The sequence below is a fragment of the Hemitrygon akajei genome, chromosome 16, assembly GCF_048418815.1.
Source record: "Hemitrygon akajei chromosome 16, sHemAka1.3, whole genome shotgun sequence".
NCBI classification, from domain to species: domain Eukaryota; kingdom Metazoa; phylum Chordata; class Chondrichthyes; order Myliobatiformes; family Dasyatidae; genus Hemitrygon; species Hemitrygon akajei.
Window position 1 is genome coordinate 69,498,533 of NC_133139.1, and position 19,924 is coordinate 69,518,456.

Below are 19,924 nucleotides of genomic sequence, written 5' to 3' on the forward strand. Positions count from 1 at the left end.
TAATGTTAATGGAATCCTGCACAAGAACAGCCAAGTCTCTTTGCACCTCGGGGTTTTGAACTTTCTCCCCATTTTGAAAATAGTCTACATCTTTGTTTCTTCTACCAAAGTGCCAATATCTAACTGTGCTACAAGATCATCTATGCTATTCCGTGCAGTGCGTAAATTCAAATATACCACCTTCAGCCCTGTATTGATCACCATTTTTGATTTTGCCCCCATGTTACACTTCAACTCATCCCACTGACTGCAATTTTACCCAGTCGTCTGCCTGTCCTTCCCCACAATGCATTGACTTGTATACCAACTGCCCCATCCTCAGTCCTCTTGCTGAGGTTCCCATCCCTCTGCCGGATTAGTTTAAGCCCTCCCAAACAGCTCTGGCAAACCTGCCTACAAGGATATTGGACCCCTCGGGTTCAGGTATAACCCATCCTTTTTGTACGTCATACCTTCCCCATAGGTGATCGTAATTATCCCTGGACCCTGAACCAGTTCCTCAGCCACTCATTCACCTGCACTGTCATTCTATCCCTGCCCCGACGAGCGCATGGCACTGGGGGTAATCAGAGATGGCTACTTCGGAGGTCCTGCCCTTCAGCCTCTTCCCCCTTTCAACCTATGTCATAGGGCCAATAATTTACTGACAACAGTCCACGCCTTGTTGCGTTTGCTCTTAAAGCAGTGACACGAAGTTATTGTCTTGACCCACTGCTATCTATGTGGTCAGTCATACAGCAGGAAAGCAGGCCGTTCAGCCCAACTTGGCCATGCTGACTACAGTGTGAGGTAGGCCCATTGGTCCATGTTTATTGCTTTAAACCTTTACTATCGGTTTACTTGTCCAAGGTCTTTTACCTGCGCCTGCCTCTACTACTTCCTCTGGCAGCTCGCTCTATTTCCAATCCTCCCTGTGGAAAATCTAGTCCCTCAGTTACCCTTTAAATCTTCCCATTCTCACCTTCAGCCTGTGACCGGCGCAGTCTGTGAGGTGCTGGTACGTTCTCCTTATGATAATGACGGTTTCATCTGGCTGCTCCCACGTTTCAGCGTTGTGTGGGTTGGCAGGTAAATTGGCCACTGTAGGCAGCTCTGAGTGCATAGGTGAGAGGTGGGATCTGGAGTGAGCTGAGGGGAATGCGTGGAGAATGTGTTGGCTCTGAGTGGGATCAATGTGAGTGGATGCTGGGTAGTCTGGAAGACATGTTGGGCCACAGGGTCAGGTTCTATGCTTATCACTCTATACTGCACGTACATATAATCAAAACTATTGCTCAGAGAAATCGAAGACATCAAAAACTGCAAATGCTGTACGTCGGAAATAAAAACTGAAATTGCTGGCAACACTGAAGAGATCAAACAGCATTGGTACAACAGGAAACACAGTTCATGGTTTTGTCTAGAAACCCTTCAGACAGTAAATCTTAGATCACATATATAGGTATCCAGATAGATAGGTTAAATATAAACAGGCTAAGGGTTAACGGTGCAAGGTAAAAACTATAAAGGGAACATGAGGGAGAGCTTTTTTTTACTTGGTAGTGAGAGTGTGGAGCACATTACAGGCCTCCCCTATTTTATGAATGTTCGCTTTACGCCACTTCGCTTTTACAGAAGACCTACATTAGTAACCCGTTTTTGCATTACAAAGAGGATTTTCGCTTTTACGAAAACTTTTTCCGTATAAATTAATGGTTCTTCGCTTTATGCCATTTCAGCTTAAGAAAGGTTTCACAGGAACACTCTACCTTTGTAAAGGGGGGGGGGAGGGAACATCTGTGTTTATGAGAGCACCAGTAACAATACACTGTTGTAAATTTAATTATATGTCATATAAGCACTTTAAGTCAACTTGTACATCTACAGAACAATTTTATCTGTTAATATTATTTTATGTGGTGTATGGACAGTACTTTGCACCCGGGTCCCTGAGGAACGTTTTGTTTACCTTTACATGTGCATACAGTTGAATGGCATGTATGCAGTGAACTTGAACTTGGAACTTGAGAACTTGGCAGAAGTGTTGGACGTTGGTTCGATTTCGACATTTAAGAGAAGCGGATGAGAGAGGTGTGGAGAACTATGATCTGGGAGCAGTGAGACTAAGCAGAATATTGATTAAGCAAGGACTGGATGGGCCAAAGGGCCTGCTTCTGTGCTGTGGTGTTCTCTGACGTGAAAGGTCAGCTCTCTTTCTGTTTCCTCAGATGCTATCTGACCAGTCTGTGGGCTGACTTGGCACTTTGATGGTTTCCAGCTCGCTATGTTGGCGTGCCACAGCCGGTAATAGCTTACAAAGCCTCTGGCTTCTCCTTGGACCCCCTAACTCTTCCCTCATTGATTTGCAGGCTTGCTTTGCCACCTGGAGGATGCGTGCGTTAGCAATCCGTGTCACGAAGGCGCCATCTGTGATACCAACCCAGTCAATGGGGAAGCCATCTGCACGTGCCCCTCGGGATTCTCCGGGCCTGCCTGCAATCAGGATGTGGACGAGTGCTCGATAGGTACAGATGAACACTGTGCCCGGGGGAAGTGACAACACTTTGTCCCGTTAGCCATTGGGTAACAACTGGAGATCCCAGCCGTTGCTTCTTTTCACTGTCTCATTTCAGATGGCCAAATTCTTCTCTTAATGCATTTTACTGTCTGAGAGTCTCTTAAATGTCCCTAATGTATCTGCCTCCACCATCACCTACACTTGCCATTCTCTGTGTGTAAAAAAAAAAATAACTTGTCTTTCTTCCAGTCACCTTAAAAATCTGTCGTTTGCTGCCCTGGGAAAGAGGCATTGGCTGTCTGTCTGTGCCTCTTGTGTCTGGATTTGCACTCTGTTGTTCTCCACACCTAACGTCCACTCAGCGGCCACTTTATTAAGTGTAGGAGATACCTAATGAATTGGCCATTGAGTGTATTCCTGTATGCATATGGTCGTCTGCTCCTGCAGTTCATCCACTTCAAGGTTCGATGTGTTTGCACACCACTTTTGGAATATGTGGATATCTGAGTAACTATCACCTTCCTGTCAACTTGAACCAGTTTGGCTATTCTCCCCTGATCTCGTTCATTAACCAGGCATTTTCACCCACAGAACTGCCAGTCGCTGGATGTTTTTTTTTGCCTCACTCTCTGTAAACTCTAGAGACTGTTGTGCGTGAAAATCCCAGGAGATCAGCAATTTTTGAGATACATAAGCTACCCCGTCTAACACCAATAATCATTCCAGGACCACATTTCTTCCCCATTCTGATGTTTGGTCTGAGCAACATCTGAACCTGTTGACCATGTCTGCATGCTTTTATGGTTTGAGTTGCAGCCATGTGATTGGCTGATTAGATATTTACATTAACGAGCAGGGTGCAGGCGTACCTTATAAAGTGGCCACTGCGAGTGTAGGTTTGGATAATGAGACCCTGTGCTGATGCCTCACCTCATATTGATAAGTTCGTGGCCTAAGGTAGGAGATGAGTTATTAACTTCAAACTTTCTGCATAATCACTCAGAGAGTTGACCTGCATGTGCATGTAACGAGAGCTGTATAACTCATCTCCTTCTACCTTAGGCCACAAACTTATCAATCACCCCTCGTATTTCCCCCTGAAGTGTGTCGCATTGCTTTTGTTCCTGTTTAAATTCCGTGTGTTCATTTGTTTTCCGAAGGGGCCAATCCGTGCGAACACTTTGGGAAGTGTGTGAATACCGAGGGCTCCTTCCAGTGTCAGTGTGGGAACGGCTACACCGGCCCTCGCTGTGAGACGGATATCAACGAATGCCTGTCCATGCCCTGCCAGAACGATGCCACCTGCCTGGACCGCATTGGGGAGTTCACCTGTATCTGTATGCCAGGTAAGGGCCGCTCCCACCACCTCCGCGAAGCAAGCAGCGGAAGTGAATCGTGTGCACTTCTGGCTCCCTGATTCCAACCGGGATGCGGAGGCTTTGGAAAGGCAGTTCACCAGGATGCCGACTGGATTAGGGGGTGTGAGTCCGGACAAACTTGAATTGTTTTCCCTGGAGTGTCGGAGGCTGAGGGGAAAGCTGATAGAAGTTTATAAAATTGTGAGGGCCATTGATGTGGATATCTTTATCCCAGGATAGAAATATTAAATACCAGAGGACATGTGTTTGAGGTGAGAGGGGGCAAAGTTTCTTTAATATAAGGAGTGGTGAGTGCCTAGAACGGGCTGCCGGGGTAGTGATGGAAACAGATATGGTAGTGGCATTTAAGATGCTTTCAGAGAGGCATGTTCACGTTGAATGTTCTATATTTTAAAAAAACAGGCATTACTAAACAGGTTTATTCTTTGCAAACAGAGGGACCAAAACTGAGTAGAATTGGGATGAAATTGGTCTGGAACGCTGCAAAAAGAGGTAGAATCGCTCTGTAGGAGGTGTCTGAAAGGGATTGTAGAACAGGACAGCAGCAAGCTGTTGCCTGTTTTCATGCTAACCTCTATAAAGCCTCCCCTATTCCAGTGTCTTTGAGTCGTCTGTTGGTAATTGGTTGTCCCCTTTTAGAGTTACACCTGAAGACACAGGAGACTGTAGGTGCTTCAATCTGGCACATTAGAGTGGTTGCTGGAGGAACTCAGCATCTGTGAGGGGGGGAGGGTGTGGGAGAAGAATCGTCAACATTTCAGGATGACGCCTTAAGACCTGACGCAGGATTTCAACCCGGAATGTCACCATTCCCTCTTCCCGCCTTCCCTCGCTCCCTCAGAGACGCTGCTCGATCGGCTGAGTTCCTCCGGCAGACTGTTTGCAGTTAAGCTTGGACGCAGTGAATGAAGGTACCACCACTGGGCTACTGAACGCAGAGGGAGAGAGCAGAAATGGCCATCTGCAGGACCCAGTGGATAGTTCTCGGGTGGTGTAGTGGTTAGTGTAAAGCTCTTACAGTGCCCACTGTAAGATCGGGGTTCAGTGCCCAGTGCGATCTGCTCGGAGTTTGGACACTGTCTCTGTGACTACGTGTATTTCCTCTGGTTTCTGTCCACATTCCAAAGACGTATGGGTTAAGATGGTGCAAGCAGGGTGACTCTTGCGCAATCAATCCTTTCTGATTTTGACGAGACACAAAGGACACATTTTGCTGTACGTTTCAATGTACATGTGACCAAAAAAAACTAATCTTAAAAAAAAAAATTAGGACTTTCTTTGAATCGGACTGAATTCTGCTGGGCAGTCTATTGTGGTCCTGGAGCCGACAGCCACAGTAACTTCTTCAGAGGTCTAATGGGGATGACGAGCTGAATGGCCTAAAGTGAGATAGAAATAGGAGCAGGAGTAACCTCCCCTTTCCTGCCTGACCTCCATAACCTTTTCACCCTTGGTTAACAGTGACTCAGCGGCCATGTTTGTCTGGAGTCCAGCCCTCTGAGAGAATTCCGCTTGTATGTGGTCGCCCCTTTCCCCTGAGACTATGCCACCGCCCCCTTGGGTCGTCCAATATCTGTCCGTTCAGGCCCTGTCCCGAATCTTGCATCCTTTATGCCTCTGCTCACAGGGCAAGGGAATATGAGGAAAGGTGGCATGGCGAGGGAGAAGGGGGCAGTGGTAGAATCCTCTCTCCTTACCGCGCAATGCTTCGTCAAGCCATGGCGTTCAACTTACAACCTTCGTAAGGTTCAATTTACAGCCAGACAATTTAACACACACACACACACACACACACACACACTCACACACACACTCTCTCACACACACACACACACACACACACACACACACACACACACACACACACACACACACACACACACACACACACACACACACACACACACACACACACACACACACACACACACACACACTGTTACCATTATGGTCTTGCTCTGAAGATGTGGGGCAGAACGGAGGGGGGAGGAACACCTCCAGATTAGTTTCAGACCTTGAAGCTGCTGTGAGCCAAAGAGGAGGTGGGAACGAGACACTGGGCGTGTGATCTGAATGTTAATATGTGGCAGAGTACAGGAGGATTGGCCTGCCCCCCTTCACTGAGGAAATCCTCTTTGTTTGCCTGTACACCACATATTGGGAAGCCGAATATTCCCTCCATCATTAATTTCAACCCTTGAGACTTCAGTGGAGTTTAAATTTTTTTCCCTGGGGAAAGCTTTCAATAATAAAAAAAAAAATTGCTTTGCCTTTTAATGCTGGGCCCTGGAAGGGAGATTTTGCATTTAACAGTAGCTACAGGAGGGAAGTGTGTATCAGCTGTCCTGCACAAGCAAGCCTCCTGCCAAAATGTATCTCCCAGTCCCTTTAGAGGCAGCTTAGAAGTGTTGGTCACAGGCTTCCAGCTGCTTGGGCATTAGATTATCACAGAGACGCGTGAAGGTCCCGTGTTTGGCCAAGAGCTGGGAGGAAAGGATGGCTTGAGTGTGAGATTCATCAGCAGCAGACCGATATTTAAGTTAAACTTCAATGCATGAACTTATTGTATTGAGTGTCATCTTTGGTAGGGGTGTTATGCTAATCTCCATTCTGGTTTTATATACAATCAGTCCTCTCTCTCTGAAACTCCAGTGATAAACGTCCCAATGGGCTCACCCTCTCTCCCTGACTCAAGCCCCAGCAAGTGCAGACTGGTGTTCTGTTTTAATATTATGTGCCACAAATAAGCTAAGACACTGCCTCGGTTTTCCTCACTGTGCTCGTGCTCGTTGTAGAATGTGTATCTGAGGGATGCTGACTTGTCTCGTGGTAGATCTGTGCAGCATAGAAACGAGTCTTCTGGCCCATCAAGTCCACGCTGACCGGCAGTAGTGCGGTACGGCCGTGTGGCGGTTAGCGTAATGCTTCACGGCATCGGCAAGCTGAAGCTTCCCACCGCTATCTGTCTGCTCTCCTTGCGACCGCGTGGATTTCCTCCGGGTATTCCCGTTTCCTCCAAAAGACGTGCGGTTTTGGGTCAGTGAGTTAAGGGTGTGCTGCGTTGGCTCCAGGCTGCTCCCAGCACGTCTTTGGGCTGTGTTGGTCGCAAACGGCACCTTTCACTGTAAGTTTCGTGTGACAAATAAAGCTGATCTTTAGGCTTTCTTTTGTCCAGTGAAATTAAACAAAACCGCAGGTGATGCAAATTGGAAGCAGGAGCAGAAGTTGCTGAGGATACTCTGCACTTCAGCCCACATCTGTGGGAAGAGACCGGGTTGTGGGTCGTAGACCCTTCATCATTTACAGGAAAAACCTTCTTGTAAAATATTCTCCCCAATTCCCTCCAGATTCTTCCACTCGCTGTATCCTAGGGACAGTTTGAACTAGAGCACCCAGAAGACACGCATGCAACCGTAGAGGACGTGCAGACTCTCTATAGACAATACCAGAGACCTGAACTGAGCTCTGGAGCCTAGAATTGAGAGCAACTGCTCTGTTAGCTACACCGATGTATCAATGTCTGTGCCATGTTGTATATCTGTTAACATCAGGAGCCATGGACTCGGTAGTAATTTACAGGTGAGCCTCGCCATTCGCCAAGTGCTAGAGTAATGACAGCAATGCCTGTGGGCTAGCTTTTGTAAGGGGAATAGTATTTAAATACTGAGGCAAATAATATTTAACTGGAGTCATTCTAGGAAGTTACTTCGGGAGGCAAATTCTGCTCGAACTATAATGTTTACAATGCTCAGGTAATGTTCATAGTCTAATAATTGTGAATGAATGGATAAAAGGAATAACCTGAATTCATTATTACATCATAAACATTATTATGAAGTTTATTAATCAATCACAAGTTCAGATTCAACCCCAGCAAGTTTAAAACTGAGACTTCTAAGGTATCCTTAGATTTTGTAAAACCTTTATGTTTCTTAATAATAGCCAAAGGGATCTGAGTTTCCAATCTGGGGATTGATAAACCCCTGTCTCTATCCCTGGAATTTAAACGATTACTTGGGGAGATATAAAACCTCTTTAATGCTCTGGATCATCCCATTTTGTTTGACAAAGACAGGCTCATGGAATAATTAGGGAATGGTATCCCTTTTCTCTATTTATTACAGACTGAACATCATTAGCAGGGTCAGTATTATGCTGCCCCCATTGCTCCTGGAACTGAGTGTTTGTGGGCCAAGTAAGAGGGCGCCCATGTCAACCACACTGCAATGGATTGGGGATCTTGTCTGTTGACCTTCCCAGTCTGTGTCCTGGAATCAAGGATTGGGAAGAATCTGGAGGGAACTGGGGAGAGTATTTTTATAAAGGGATTTTACTGTAAATGATGAAGGGTCTATGACGCGGAAGCCGGTCTCTTCCCACAGCCGTGGGCTGAAGTGAGCTGGTCTACCTCACAGTGCCAGAGATCCAGGTTTGACCCTGACCTTGGGTGCTTTCTCTGTGGAGTTTGCATGCCCTCCTTGTGATCATGTGGGTTTCCTCCTGGTGCCCTGGTATCCTCCCACAGCCCGAAGGAGTGTGGTGGTAGGTTAACTGTCACTGTCAGTTGCCCCTAGTGTGTGGGTGAGTGGTATAATTTGGGAAAAATTGAAGTGAATGTGGGAAGGATAAATGTCAGAGTTGTGTAATTGGCTGTCTGATGGTCAGCATAGACACTGTGGGCCGAAGGGCCTGTTTCTCTACTGTATCACTCTAAAGTTATCGTGAAGGAGGCTGAGAGGTGACCTTATAGAGAATCATAAAGTCACGAGTCTCATAGATAAAGGTGGATAGTCACAAAGAAACCACCAGGTTCAGGGACAATTATTTTACAAATATCAAGTTCCTGAACCAGCATGGATAACATGACTCTGTGATCTACACACTCACTCTCAAGTTTGCTTAGTGGAAGGAGTCGGAGGTTGCGAGTGGAGTGCTGTTTCTCGGACAGGACCGGTGGGGTGCCAAACGGATTGGCGCTGGTCCACTGCGTTTGGCCATACAAGTGACGTGGATGAGAATGTAGACAGCATGCGTAGTAGGTTTGCAGGCGACACCAAAGCTGTTGGTGTGGGGGAGAATGACGAAGGTTGTCCAAGGTTATAACAGAATCTAGATCATCTGTGTAAGTGGTGAGGAATGGCAGGTGGAAGTTGACTCCGATAAGTGTGGATCAGTGCAGTTTGCAAAGTTAAACCAGGGCAGGACATCCGCAGTGAAAGATGGGGCCTTGGGGAGTGTTGCCAAGGGATACAAGTCCCTTCAAAGTCCCAACACAGGGAGACAATGTGGTGAAGCAGGTATGTAGCACACTCGGCTTCATTGTATTTGGCAATGAGTACAAGAGTTGGAGAGCCTTGTTGCAGCTGTAAGGGACGGTGGTGAGACCCCGCCTGGAATATTGTGTGTTGACGGATGTGATAAGCTAGAGAGGGTGCAAAAAATATTCTCAAAGATGTTGTCAGGACTGGAGGGCTCGAGTTATGAGGAGAGACTGAGTAGGCCGGGATTGTTTTCTCTTGAGTGAAGGAGGCTGAGCGATGACCTTATAGGGGTTCATAAAATTATGGGATGGATAGTTACTGACTGTTTCTCAGGATAGCATCAGGTTCAGAAACAGTTATTACCCTACAACCATCAGGCTCCTGAACGGGTGTGGATAACTTCAGGCTCCACTACACTGAACTGATTTTAGGATCTACAGACCCACTTTCAAGGACTCTTTACAACTCATCTCCTCAGTATTATTTTTATTTTCTCAGATTCTTTAGTGTAATGATTCCGTTGATGTATTTTTTTATATAAGATTCTTTCCTTGAGAATCTTTTCTGCACCCTCTCTAGCTTAATCACATCCTTGGAAACACAAGGATGTGTTTATGGAAACACACAAGGTTCTTTTTAAATTTTGTCCTGTAAATGAGAAAATGAATCTCAAGGTATTATATGGTAACATGAGAATAACTTTGAGGATAAAACTAGAGGGCACAGGTTAAAGGTAAGAGGGGAAGTTTTAGAGCTCCTGAGGGACAGGTTTTTCCACACAGGACGATGGGCATTTGGAGCAAGGAATTGAGGTGGCTAACATTGCAGTAAAGAAAAGACATTTGGACAGGTGTATGGATAGGAAAGGTTCAGAGGGATATGGACCAAATACAGGCAATTTGGGCTATGTCAGGAAAGCACCTTGATGGAGTTGGGTTGAGGGGCCTGTTTTCATGCTGTGTTGGTCTGTATCTCCATCTTGTTGTGGTGGAGAGGCTTGTGAGTTCCTGAGATCCCAAGAGTGACTCTGTCTGGAGCTTAGCTCGTGCGCTAGGATCACCCATGACGGTAAGGTCAAGTGGGAGGTTCCAAAGAAAGAGCGATCCAACCAATCTCAGTGGTGGAGCTGGCGGAAGATGCTGACACATCACAACGGCGGTGAAGGCGGAGGAAGGCTGCAGCAGTGAAGGGTCCCCAGTAGTCGTGGATGCCACGCCACCGGACCCGGACCCGGACCCTGATCGGTCAAGGATTACATGATGGATGCCCGTGCGCCAGCTTCCCCGTGTTAACTAAACTCGGGTGGGCGTTCTCCGTTAAAAGAGAACATCGTACTGAGTTCAAGTGATTGCACTGCCACCATTGAGTAGTTGCAAACTTGGCTTGAGGATTTACTGGCCTAAGGCACTAACGTAGAGCGCGTACACCTTGGCGTAAAACAGCGACTGTACGACTTCAGTCTCAGCCTGCTTCTCAATAACTACCAGCCTAGTTCACACCAGATATGGCTGTTCTGTCACTGACAGAAAGATGAAAAGGTCTACTTCCCGTGAAAATAGGGCCCGAGAAAGGTTAATTATGCAATGTATTCTATTTTAATGAACCTCCAATTAATCCCATCGTTTGGAATCCGCTTTACGTTACTATGTAAATAGTCCATTGTGCAGACACAAGTATACTGTATGATGCCAGTGCTTTTCAAGACAGCCTGTCACTCACATACTACATTACTGTCACACCAGACAGGGATCTGTAAACCCACAAAGGCACTTAGACTCCTGTGGAATGGGAAAAGAGAAAGGGCCATCATCCTTCTTTGCACAGTTTTCCTTTGAACCTTGCTGCTCAATAGCTTTCACTGCCAGTCCTGCTGGCCTGCCTGCCAACAAAGCTGGCTAAATCTGATGAATTCTGCAGGCATGAGAGAGGATGCTCCCCGCCCCCTAACCCCGAGAGGTAGGCCCCTCAATCCATGCTCTCAGCCTCGAGAGCTTGGAGCTGTGTTTGTGTTACGGTCGTGGGATGGAGGGGAATGAGGGCTGGGGGCCAGGATAGTGGGCAATACTCTGATGCTGAGTTGGATATTCAGACCTGTGCAGACTGGCACACATGCATGCATGCATAGAAGTGCATGTAGAGACATGCGCCCATGCATAATCTGCATTCTGCCTCTCTCCCCTCTTCTGTGTGTGTCTCTCTCCCTGTCTCTCTCCTTCCCTTTCTCTCCCTGTCCCTCTCTCTCCTCTCTCTCTCTCTCCCTGGCTCCCCCTGTCCCCCTCCCCCGATCCCATCCCTCTCCCCTCCCCCTCCCCCTGTCCCCCTCCCGTCTCAATGTCTTTTATGTCTTTCCTCTCTCCTGCGCTCACTTTGTCTGTCTGTCAGTCTCTTTCTCAATGGACATACACTCACACACTCTCACACTCACACTCACTCACTCAGTCACACACTCACTCGCTCGCTCACACATACACTCACTCACTCACTCATTCACACACATTCACTCACACACACGCTCACTCACGCACTCTCACTCACTCACACACACACACACACACACACACACACACTCACTCACACACACACGCTCACGCACTCACACTCACTCACTCACACAGTAACTCACACACACACTCACACAGTAACTCACACTCACTCATTCACACACACACTCACTCACACACTCACACAGTAACTCACTCTCACACACTCACTCACTACTCACTCACACTCTCACACACTCAGAAACTGACAAACTTTCCTCTGGCTGTCTGCGTGTGCCTGACGCATATTGCCTGTACCTACCCCGTGTCTGCAGCGATCGCTTCCCTCTTCACCGTTCCACATCCTTTCCTTTCACTGATGAGACCCACCCACCACTCTTCATTCACTTCAGCTTATCAGAGCCACCTACCCTTGCCTTATCTCTTCTGGCTCACCGCCCAGCATTTAGATCCCTCCTGCACTTAGGAAGTGAATCCGTAATCTATTGATTCAAATCACTCTGTGGCCTGTTTCCTTTCACAGCTGCTCCTGCCATTATCCTCACCCTCCCTCTCTCCAACTCACCTCTGCCAACCCCTCTTCCCTCTGCTTCTCACCTTCCCACAGGCATCCAAGTTAGATCAGAGAGCTTGACGTTTTCCGAGGAGCAGAGAGGGTTGAGAGATTTAGTAGAGGGCACATGAGCAGAATTACACCATTTGGCCCATCAAGTCTGCTCCGATATTCAATCATGGCTGATTTATTATCCATCTCAACCCCACTCTCTTGACTTCTCTCTGTAATATTTGATGCCCTTACTAATCTAGAATCTCTCAACTTCCACTTTATGTACACCCAATGACTTGGCCTCCACAGCCATCTGTGGCAATGAATTCCACAGATTCACCACCCACTTGCTAAAGATATTCATCCTTGTCTCTATTCTAAAGGGATTTTCTTCTATTCTGAAGCAATGCCTTCTGGTCGGAGACTCTCGCACTACTGGAGACAACTTTGATGCAGGCCTAGTATCAGGACTAGTTTCGCGAGGGAAGTTGTTCCATTATTCAAATTCAGATTCATTTATTTATCACATGTACAGCATATTGAAACACACAGCAAAACGCTCATTCATGTTGTCAGCCAACACACACAAGGATGTGCTGGGGTAGACCGCTAGCGTCCCCACGCATTCAGGTGCCAACATAGCATGTCCATAATATTCAGCAGAACAACAAGAACAAAACAACAACAGCAACATAAGCCGTTTTTCTCCCTCCCACTCCACACACAGACAGGCCTCCAAGCCCAGGACAGGCCATCTCCGAGCCTCCAAGCCCAGGACAGGCCATCTCCGGGCCTCCAAGCCCAGGACAGGCCATCTCCGGGCCTCCAAGCCCAGGACAGGCCATCTCCGGGCCTCCAAGCCCAGGACAGGCCATCTCCGGGCCTTCAAGCGCAGGACGGGCCACCTCCAGTTGCCAGCCCAGATTCTCCGGCATTAGCAGGTGGTTTATGGGCAATGGTTACTGATTTTAGAGGTGTTTAAGGGACAGTGAGGGGGAAAGAGTGTGGAAACTTCCTGTAGGGGTGAGGAGGAGGCAGAAGCCCTCGCTACATTTAATATGTATATCGTTAACCTGTAACGGGCCCAGATTGGAACCTGGAGCTGGGAAGTGGAATTAATCTGATATCTGTCATTGGCAGGTGTGACCATGAAAGGCTGAATAGCCCACTTCTAAATCATACTTTTTGTTTTATTTATCCTCCACCCACATAATGTGACCTCACTTTTGTGTTGCAGCCAATCAGAAATACCCGATTGAGACTGCGAGAGTAATTGGAATTTTTGAAGTGTTTTCTCTGTCCTCTTTGTGCATAAGACTTGCCTGTGGTTCCATTAATAATAAGAACTACTTTCTTCTAAGAAGCTGGCCTGGCTTTTTTTTGACTGATTATAGCCTGGAAAAGGCCTTTCTGGCCGTTCGAGCTGCGCCACCCATCAACCCCTGGTTTAATCCTAGCCTAATCTCAGGATAATTTACAATGAAAGGTTAACCTTTGGACTGTGGGAGGAAACCAGAGCACCCGGAGGAAACCCACACAGTCACCGGGAGAACGGACAAACTCCCTACACACAGCAGCAGAGTTGAACTCGGGTTGTTGGTACTGTAAAGCATCTGATGCACCATCAATAACTCTCGGAGACGTGAGGCGAGATATAGGCTTTTATTGGCCGGAAGAAAGAACAAGCAGCAATTGACCACCACACTACATCCTGGAGACTGAGGGCAGGGCTCAGGCCCCAATCGCCTTTATACCGGGGTCTGTGGGAGGAGCCACAGGAGCAGTCAGCGGGGGGGTGTCCAGACAGGTATATGTAGTTCACCACAGCATCGTGCCAACCACCACACGTGATTTCTCACATGGCATTGAAACCTAATATCTCGACTGGTAGTGTGTTACCCCAGGCAACACAACCTTTGCACTTTGCACTCCACACCTGTGGTATCGTCTGCAAACTTTTAGATGGAGTTGGAGGTGGCACGTAGGGTTAGGGTGACGTACACTGTGTCAAATGACCTCCTGCCATGTAAGCACAGAATACTGCTGACACTGGGAATCTCGAACAACACCCACAAACTCCTGAGGAAGGGTCTCGGCCCGAAACATTGACAGTTTATTCCCCTCCACAGATGCTGCCTGACCTGCTGAGTCCCTCCAGCAGTTTGCATGTTGTTGCTGCTGTGTAAGACATTCTCAGGTTTATTTTTGCTCATCTTCAAAACGAGGCGTCAAACCAACACTCTGCCGTGTTCTTATCTCTAGGGTTTGCCGGGACCTACTGCCAGATTGACATCGACGAGTGTGAGAGCAACCCGTGTGTCAACAACGGCGCGTGCACTGACATCATCAATGGTTTCGTCTGCAAGTGTCCATCAGGTATGGAGCAGGGTGGCAAAGATCCCACACTGCAATCGCGAGTGTTGATTCTTCCACTGCTATTGATTTTGGATACCGTTGACGATGATTGGAGGACTGTGTATGTTCGTGGGTGGGTGGGAGGGAGGAATGGGGCTCGTTTTGCTGTTGTTTTGTTGCTTCTTGTGTTCTGTGTTGTCCTGCTGAGCATCGTGGGCGTCCTATGTGACACTTACAGGCTGCCCCAGTACATCCTTGGGTTTTATTGGTTGTTATTGGCAAACAGCTCACTTTATTGTGCGTTTCAATGTTCGTGTGATAAATATCTTGTATCTGAATCCATCCTTCCTCATTTTAAGAATCATTTACACTTCCTGAGGCAAATGGAGCCTCGGTTAATGTCTTATTGAAAAGACTGTGCTTGCTACGCTGGAGATATTTTCGTGCTCAGGTTACTGGAGTGAGACTTGACTTGAACCCATGACCGTAAAGAGGAGAAGTAGCTGCCCTCTGAGCTACGGCAGGCAGGGAGTAGTCAAGCTTCTGAAACATAGTCAGTCTTGGCTTTGCTGCCAGTAACAGGGTTGAGGAAGTAGTACAGTTGGACAGGTTGGGAATCACCCAACCTCGTATTCAAGTTTGTTAATGATACCACTGTTGCAGGCCAAGTGAAAGGTGTTGACGAATGGGCATTTAGTGGAAACTCTGGCTGAGTGATGCCTCAACAACAACCTCTCACTCAATGTCAGCAATGATTATCGACTTCAGGAGGGGGAACCAGAGGTCCGTGAGGTAGTCCTCATTGGAGGATCAGAGGTGGAGAGGATCAACAAGTTTGAATTCCTTGGTGTTACTATTATGGAGGACCTGTCCTGGGCCCAGCACGCAAGTGCAATCATGAAGGAAGCACGGCACACTTCTACTTCCCTAGGAGTTCGTGAAGATTCAGCACGACATCGAAAACTTTGACAAACTTCTGCTGACGTGCAGCGGAGAGTATATTGACTGGCTGCATCACAGCCTGTTAGGGGAGCACGTATGCTTTTGAAGGGAAAATCCTACAAAAAGTAGGGGATGCAGCTCAGTTCATCATAGGTAAAGCTTTCTCCACTATTGAACATTGTCGTAGGGAAGCACCCACCACCACCATCAGGGACCCCCACCACCCAGGGCATGCAGGAAATCTTGGAGGAGTGGAATTGGATTTAGCTTTAATTAAATTCTTAGCTCATCAGATTTGGGATTCAGGAGGTACTTGGACCACCAGCACTCCATACCTTTCTGCTACACCTCTCTCTCCGATGACGGAATTCCCTTTGGTAAGTTCACACAAGATTCCCACTGCCCTTTTGGAGAGCACGGTACTGACCACAAACCTAGTGTGAAGAGCCTGGGGGCAGCTTCTGAAGGTCAGGCTGTCACCTTCAATATGTGTCTTCAAGTTTGCTACTCTTACACAGAAAATGAGTTGTACTTATCTGTCCAAATGCTTCTTGATTTTTGGCATCTTATTAATCTCTCAACCGCCCTGATCACAAAAGACTTCCGTCTTCTCCAAATTTTCAATGCAGTTGAATCTCAGTTGAGAATTCCCTCACTCCTCTCTCTCGCTCTCCATTTCTCTCTCTACCTTGATCTCTTTCAGAATCTTTGAGGAAACATAGAAAACCTACAGCACAGTACAGGCCCTTCGGCCCACAAAGCTGTGCCGAACTTGCCTTTGTTCCCCCCCTTCTCTCTTTCCCTCTTCCCACCTCCTTCTCTGCCTCTCTCCCTCCCTCTCTTCCCCCCCCTTGCTTCTCTCTCACACTCCCTTCACCCTCTCTTGCTCTCTCTCAATCTCTCTCTGTCTTTCTGTGTGTGTGTGTGTCTCTCTCTCTCCTTCCTTTAAGCCACAATGAACCTGCCCCTTTGGCCGAGCTTCCAGTGATATGGGATCATTGCCTGTATGTAAAATTAGATTTGATACCACACTCAAGCAGTGCGTTTATTGGAAATGTTATATAAATGCAGGTTTCTATTTAGCATTGTCAGACTCATCCAGCTTTACGCAGTGGTGGTGCAGAAATGAGAGGGGGAGAGAAAGATACAAAGATAAGGAGACAGACACAGAGAGTGCTAAGGATTTGTGTTCTTCAAATCAGGGAGCACACCCATGAAATAAAGTTTAAAGGAACAATGAGGAAATATCCAGGTAAAAGGCTCTCAAATACTCTGCCAAGGGCTGTTTGGATTTTTATTTCACCACAAGGAAATGTCACAGTGACTCTATTGAGCAACAGGCACTGTGACTGACTTTGTCTTGAGTCCAAGATACACGGTTCCCATGGCAACAGTCCTGCCGGATCCATGGAAATATCATCTGAGGAATGCAATTGGATACGGTTGGATAACATTAGATTAAACGAAATGTTGGGATTTTTTCAGAGGCCCAGAAATTGTACCAGCTGTCATTCACTTCGCCGAGGAGAGAGAGAGAGTCTCGGGCTGTGTGTTGGAACAATGGAGAAGACAGCATGGCAAACAGCTCCATTTACTGTCCTACGTCACTGATAGAATCTTCAGAGTCTCTGACTCCTACAACATGGAAACAAACCATTCGTGCACCAAACCTGTCCAGTACTCATTTACTCAAATTCTCCCCTAATCCCAATTTATTCGCCACGTTATCCCACCAAGAGTTTGCAGCAGTAAATTAACCTCAAGACCTGCATATCCTTGGGATTTTTATTTTATTTGGAGATACAGCATGGCCTGACAAGCCTGAATGGCGGTGCTGGCTAAAAGGGCCGAATGGCCTACTCCTGCACCTATTGTCTATTGTGTTACAACAGTGGTGTGCAGAAAAACATCTCTGAATGCACAACCTTGAAGTGAATGTGGGCTGCAGCAACAGAAGACCATAACCATACACTCAGTGGTTACTTTATTAGGTACGCTAATTACCTAATAAAGTGGCCAATATGCGTAAAATCGGCCCTCCTAATCCGCGAGGGGTTGGTTCTGGGACCCCTCGCGGATACCAAAAAACCCAGATGCCTTACTTAACCTGTTTGCAGCAGTAAATTAACCTCAAGACCTGCATATCCTTGGGATTTTTATTTTACTTGGAGATACAGCATGGCCTGACAAGCCTACGCCACCCAATTGCAACTCTGTGCCCAATATCAGTTAATAATAAATAAACAGCTACTTTCCCCAGACAGCTCCACTCACTCACCCATACACTACCATGACTTTATCATCTCCTGTCAGTCCCTTTATGTACAGACGCTCCTGTACCTTGCCTCTCTTTATGTACATACAAGCAAGCTGTGTATTTCAGCTATCTTGTGTATTATATTTACCGTGTTCCTTACTATGTGTTCTTTATCTTGGTGTGTTCTTTTTGTGCTGCATCAGATCTGGAGTAACAATTATTTTGCGTACAGGAAAAGGCATTAAACAATCTTGAACTTGGATACACCTATAACTGGTACATCCTTTGGAATGTGGCATAAACCAGAGCACATGGTGGAAACCCACACGGCCACAGGGAGAACGGGAAAACTCCACACAGACAGTGTTGGGGGTCAGGATTGAACCCAGATCGCTGGACTTGTGAGGTAGCACCTGAGATAGTGTGCCCCCCAGACAACACAGGAGGAAGACATTTGGCCTGTTAGGGCCTGTCTTGACTCTTTAAAAGAACAATCCCCTTAACCCTGAAACCTTTTCTCTCTGAGTCCTTGCACTATGGGGACAACAATCAAGTCTGATTTCTGTTCCCGTTAAGAGATTGCACTCCAGGCCATTGGATGAGTAGTGACTCCCAGCCATCCCCCTCCTACAGAGATCAGCAGCCATTGACATTGTAATTTTAATGATATCTAGAGAAGTGGGCTTTTGACACTGACCCTTGTTGAGTACTTGTGCATAGTCTACCCAATAAAGCAGTGAGAAGTTCACATGTTACACACAATGATGGTTTCAGCATGCATAACGCTTCCCATTCATAACCCCCTCGCAGTTCCAGATCTGTTCTCATCAATAATTACTAACCAAATTAGATGTTTCTTGATCCTGAATTTTATTCCATATGTCTGCTGCTAGAGCTTGTAATTTGTACAAGAAAACTTTGATTTGCACTGGTTTGGGGCACCTGCTCAATTCCTTGGAGGACATCACACGGGGCCACATTCGTGAAATACTTACAGATATTGGTACTGACAATGCAACAGGTTGATGGGGATTTTAAGAAGGCATACGATATGTTGACTTTCATTGGCTGGGGAGAGCGGGCTCGAGTTCAAGAGCCACAAGGTAATGTTGCGGCTCTAAAACTCTGATTAGTCCATGCTTGGAGTACTGTGTTCCGTTCTGGTTGCCTCATTGTCGGAAGGATTTGGAAACTTCAGATAGGGTGAAGAAAAGAGTTACGCTGCTTGCATGTCATTGAGGAATGGTTGAGTGACCTAGGACTTTTTCCCTTGGGGCAAAGGACGATGAGAAACGACTCGATAGATATGTATAAAATGATAAGGGGCATTAATCGAGTGGGCAGACCACGGCCTTTCTCCCAGCTAATTGAGAGGGCATAATTTTAAGGTGATTGGAGGAAAGTACAGGGGGATGTCAGAGATATAGTCTTTATATAGAAGTTGGTGGGTGTGTGGAGTATGCTGCCAGGTGGTAGAGGCAGGTACACTGGGGACATTTAAGAAAGTCTTAGATTGGCAAGTGGATGGAAGACAAATGGAGGGCTATGTAGGAGGGAAGGGGTAGGTTGATCTTGGAGTAGGTTAAAAGGTCAGCACAGCATTGTGGGCCGAAGAGCCTGTATTGTTCTGTTCTATCACCAGTTTTTTTTTTAAAAGATTAGCTTTATTTGTCACATGTACACCGAAACATACTGTGAAATGCATTGCTCGAGTCCCATCAAGTCAGCGAGGCCAGTGTCCTCCATGTATCGTCAGGCTTCCAGAGCTCAGCTCAGTGACACTAATAACGAGAGAGGGCCTAATTTTAAGGTGATTGGAGGAGAGCAAAGGGGAGATAGGTTTTTCACGCAGAGAGTGGTGGGTGTCAGGGGTAGGGGTACACAGGGACATACATCTGCGGGCGGTGTTCAGTGTCGTCGCCTCTCTGCGATTTGCACGTTCTCAGGTGCTCTCTGGTTGCTCCGGTTTCCTCCCACGTTGCAGAGACATCCAGGTTGCTAAGTTAATTGGCCACTGTAATTGCCCCCAGTGTGTAGGTGAGGGGTAGAATCAGAGGGAGAAGTCATGAGGTGCGGGGAGAATTAAATACCATTAATGTAGGTTTCATGCACGTGGGTTGTTGGCCATCACCGTGAATTCAGAGGCCTGAAGGGACAGTTTCTACGACTAAGAGGAACCGCTCAC

At 47.0% G+C, this 19,924-nt stretch overlaps 1 protein-coding gene across 3 annotated transcripts in view; it reads left to right on the plus strand.

The window, feature by feature from the left end:
• The window catches only part of notch3 (notch receptor 3), a 209,945-nt gene that overhangs the window by 113,833 nt on the left and 76,188 nt on the right, over window positions 1–19,924 (plus strand). For all 3 annotated transcript variants that reach the window (XM_073069111.1, XM_073069113.1, XM_073069114.1), the window contains 3 exons: window positions 2,349–2,504; window positions 3,658–3,843; window positions 14,448–14,561. In XM_073069111.1, coding sequence (XP_072925212.1) covers window positions 2,349–2,504; window positions 3,658–3,843; window positions 14,448–14,561 — 456 coding nt within the window. The remainder of the gene's footprint in view (window positions 1–2,348; window positions 2,505–3,657; window positions 3,844–14,447; window positions 14,562–19,924) is intronic.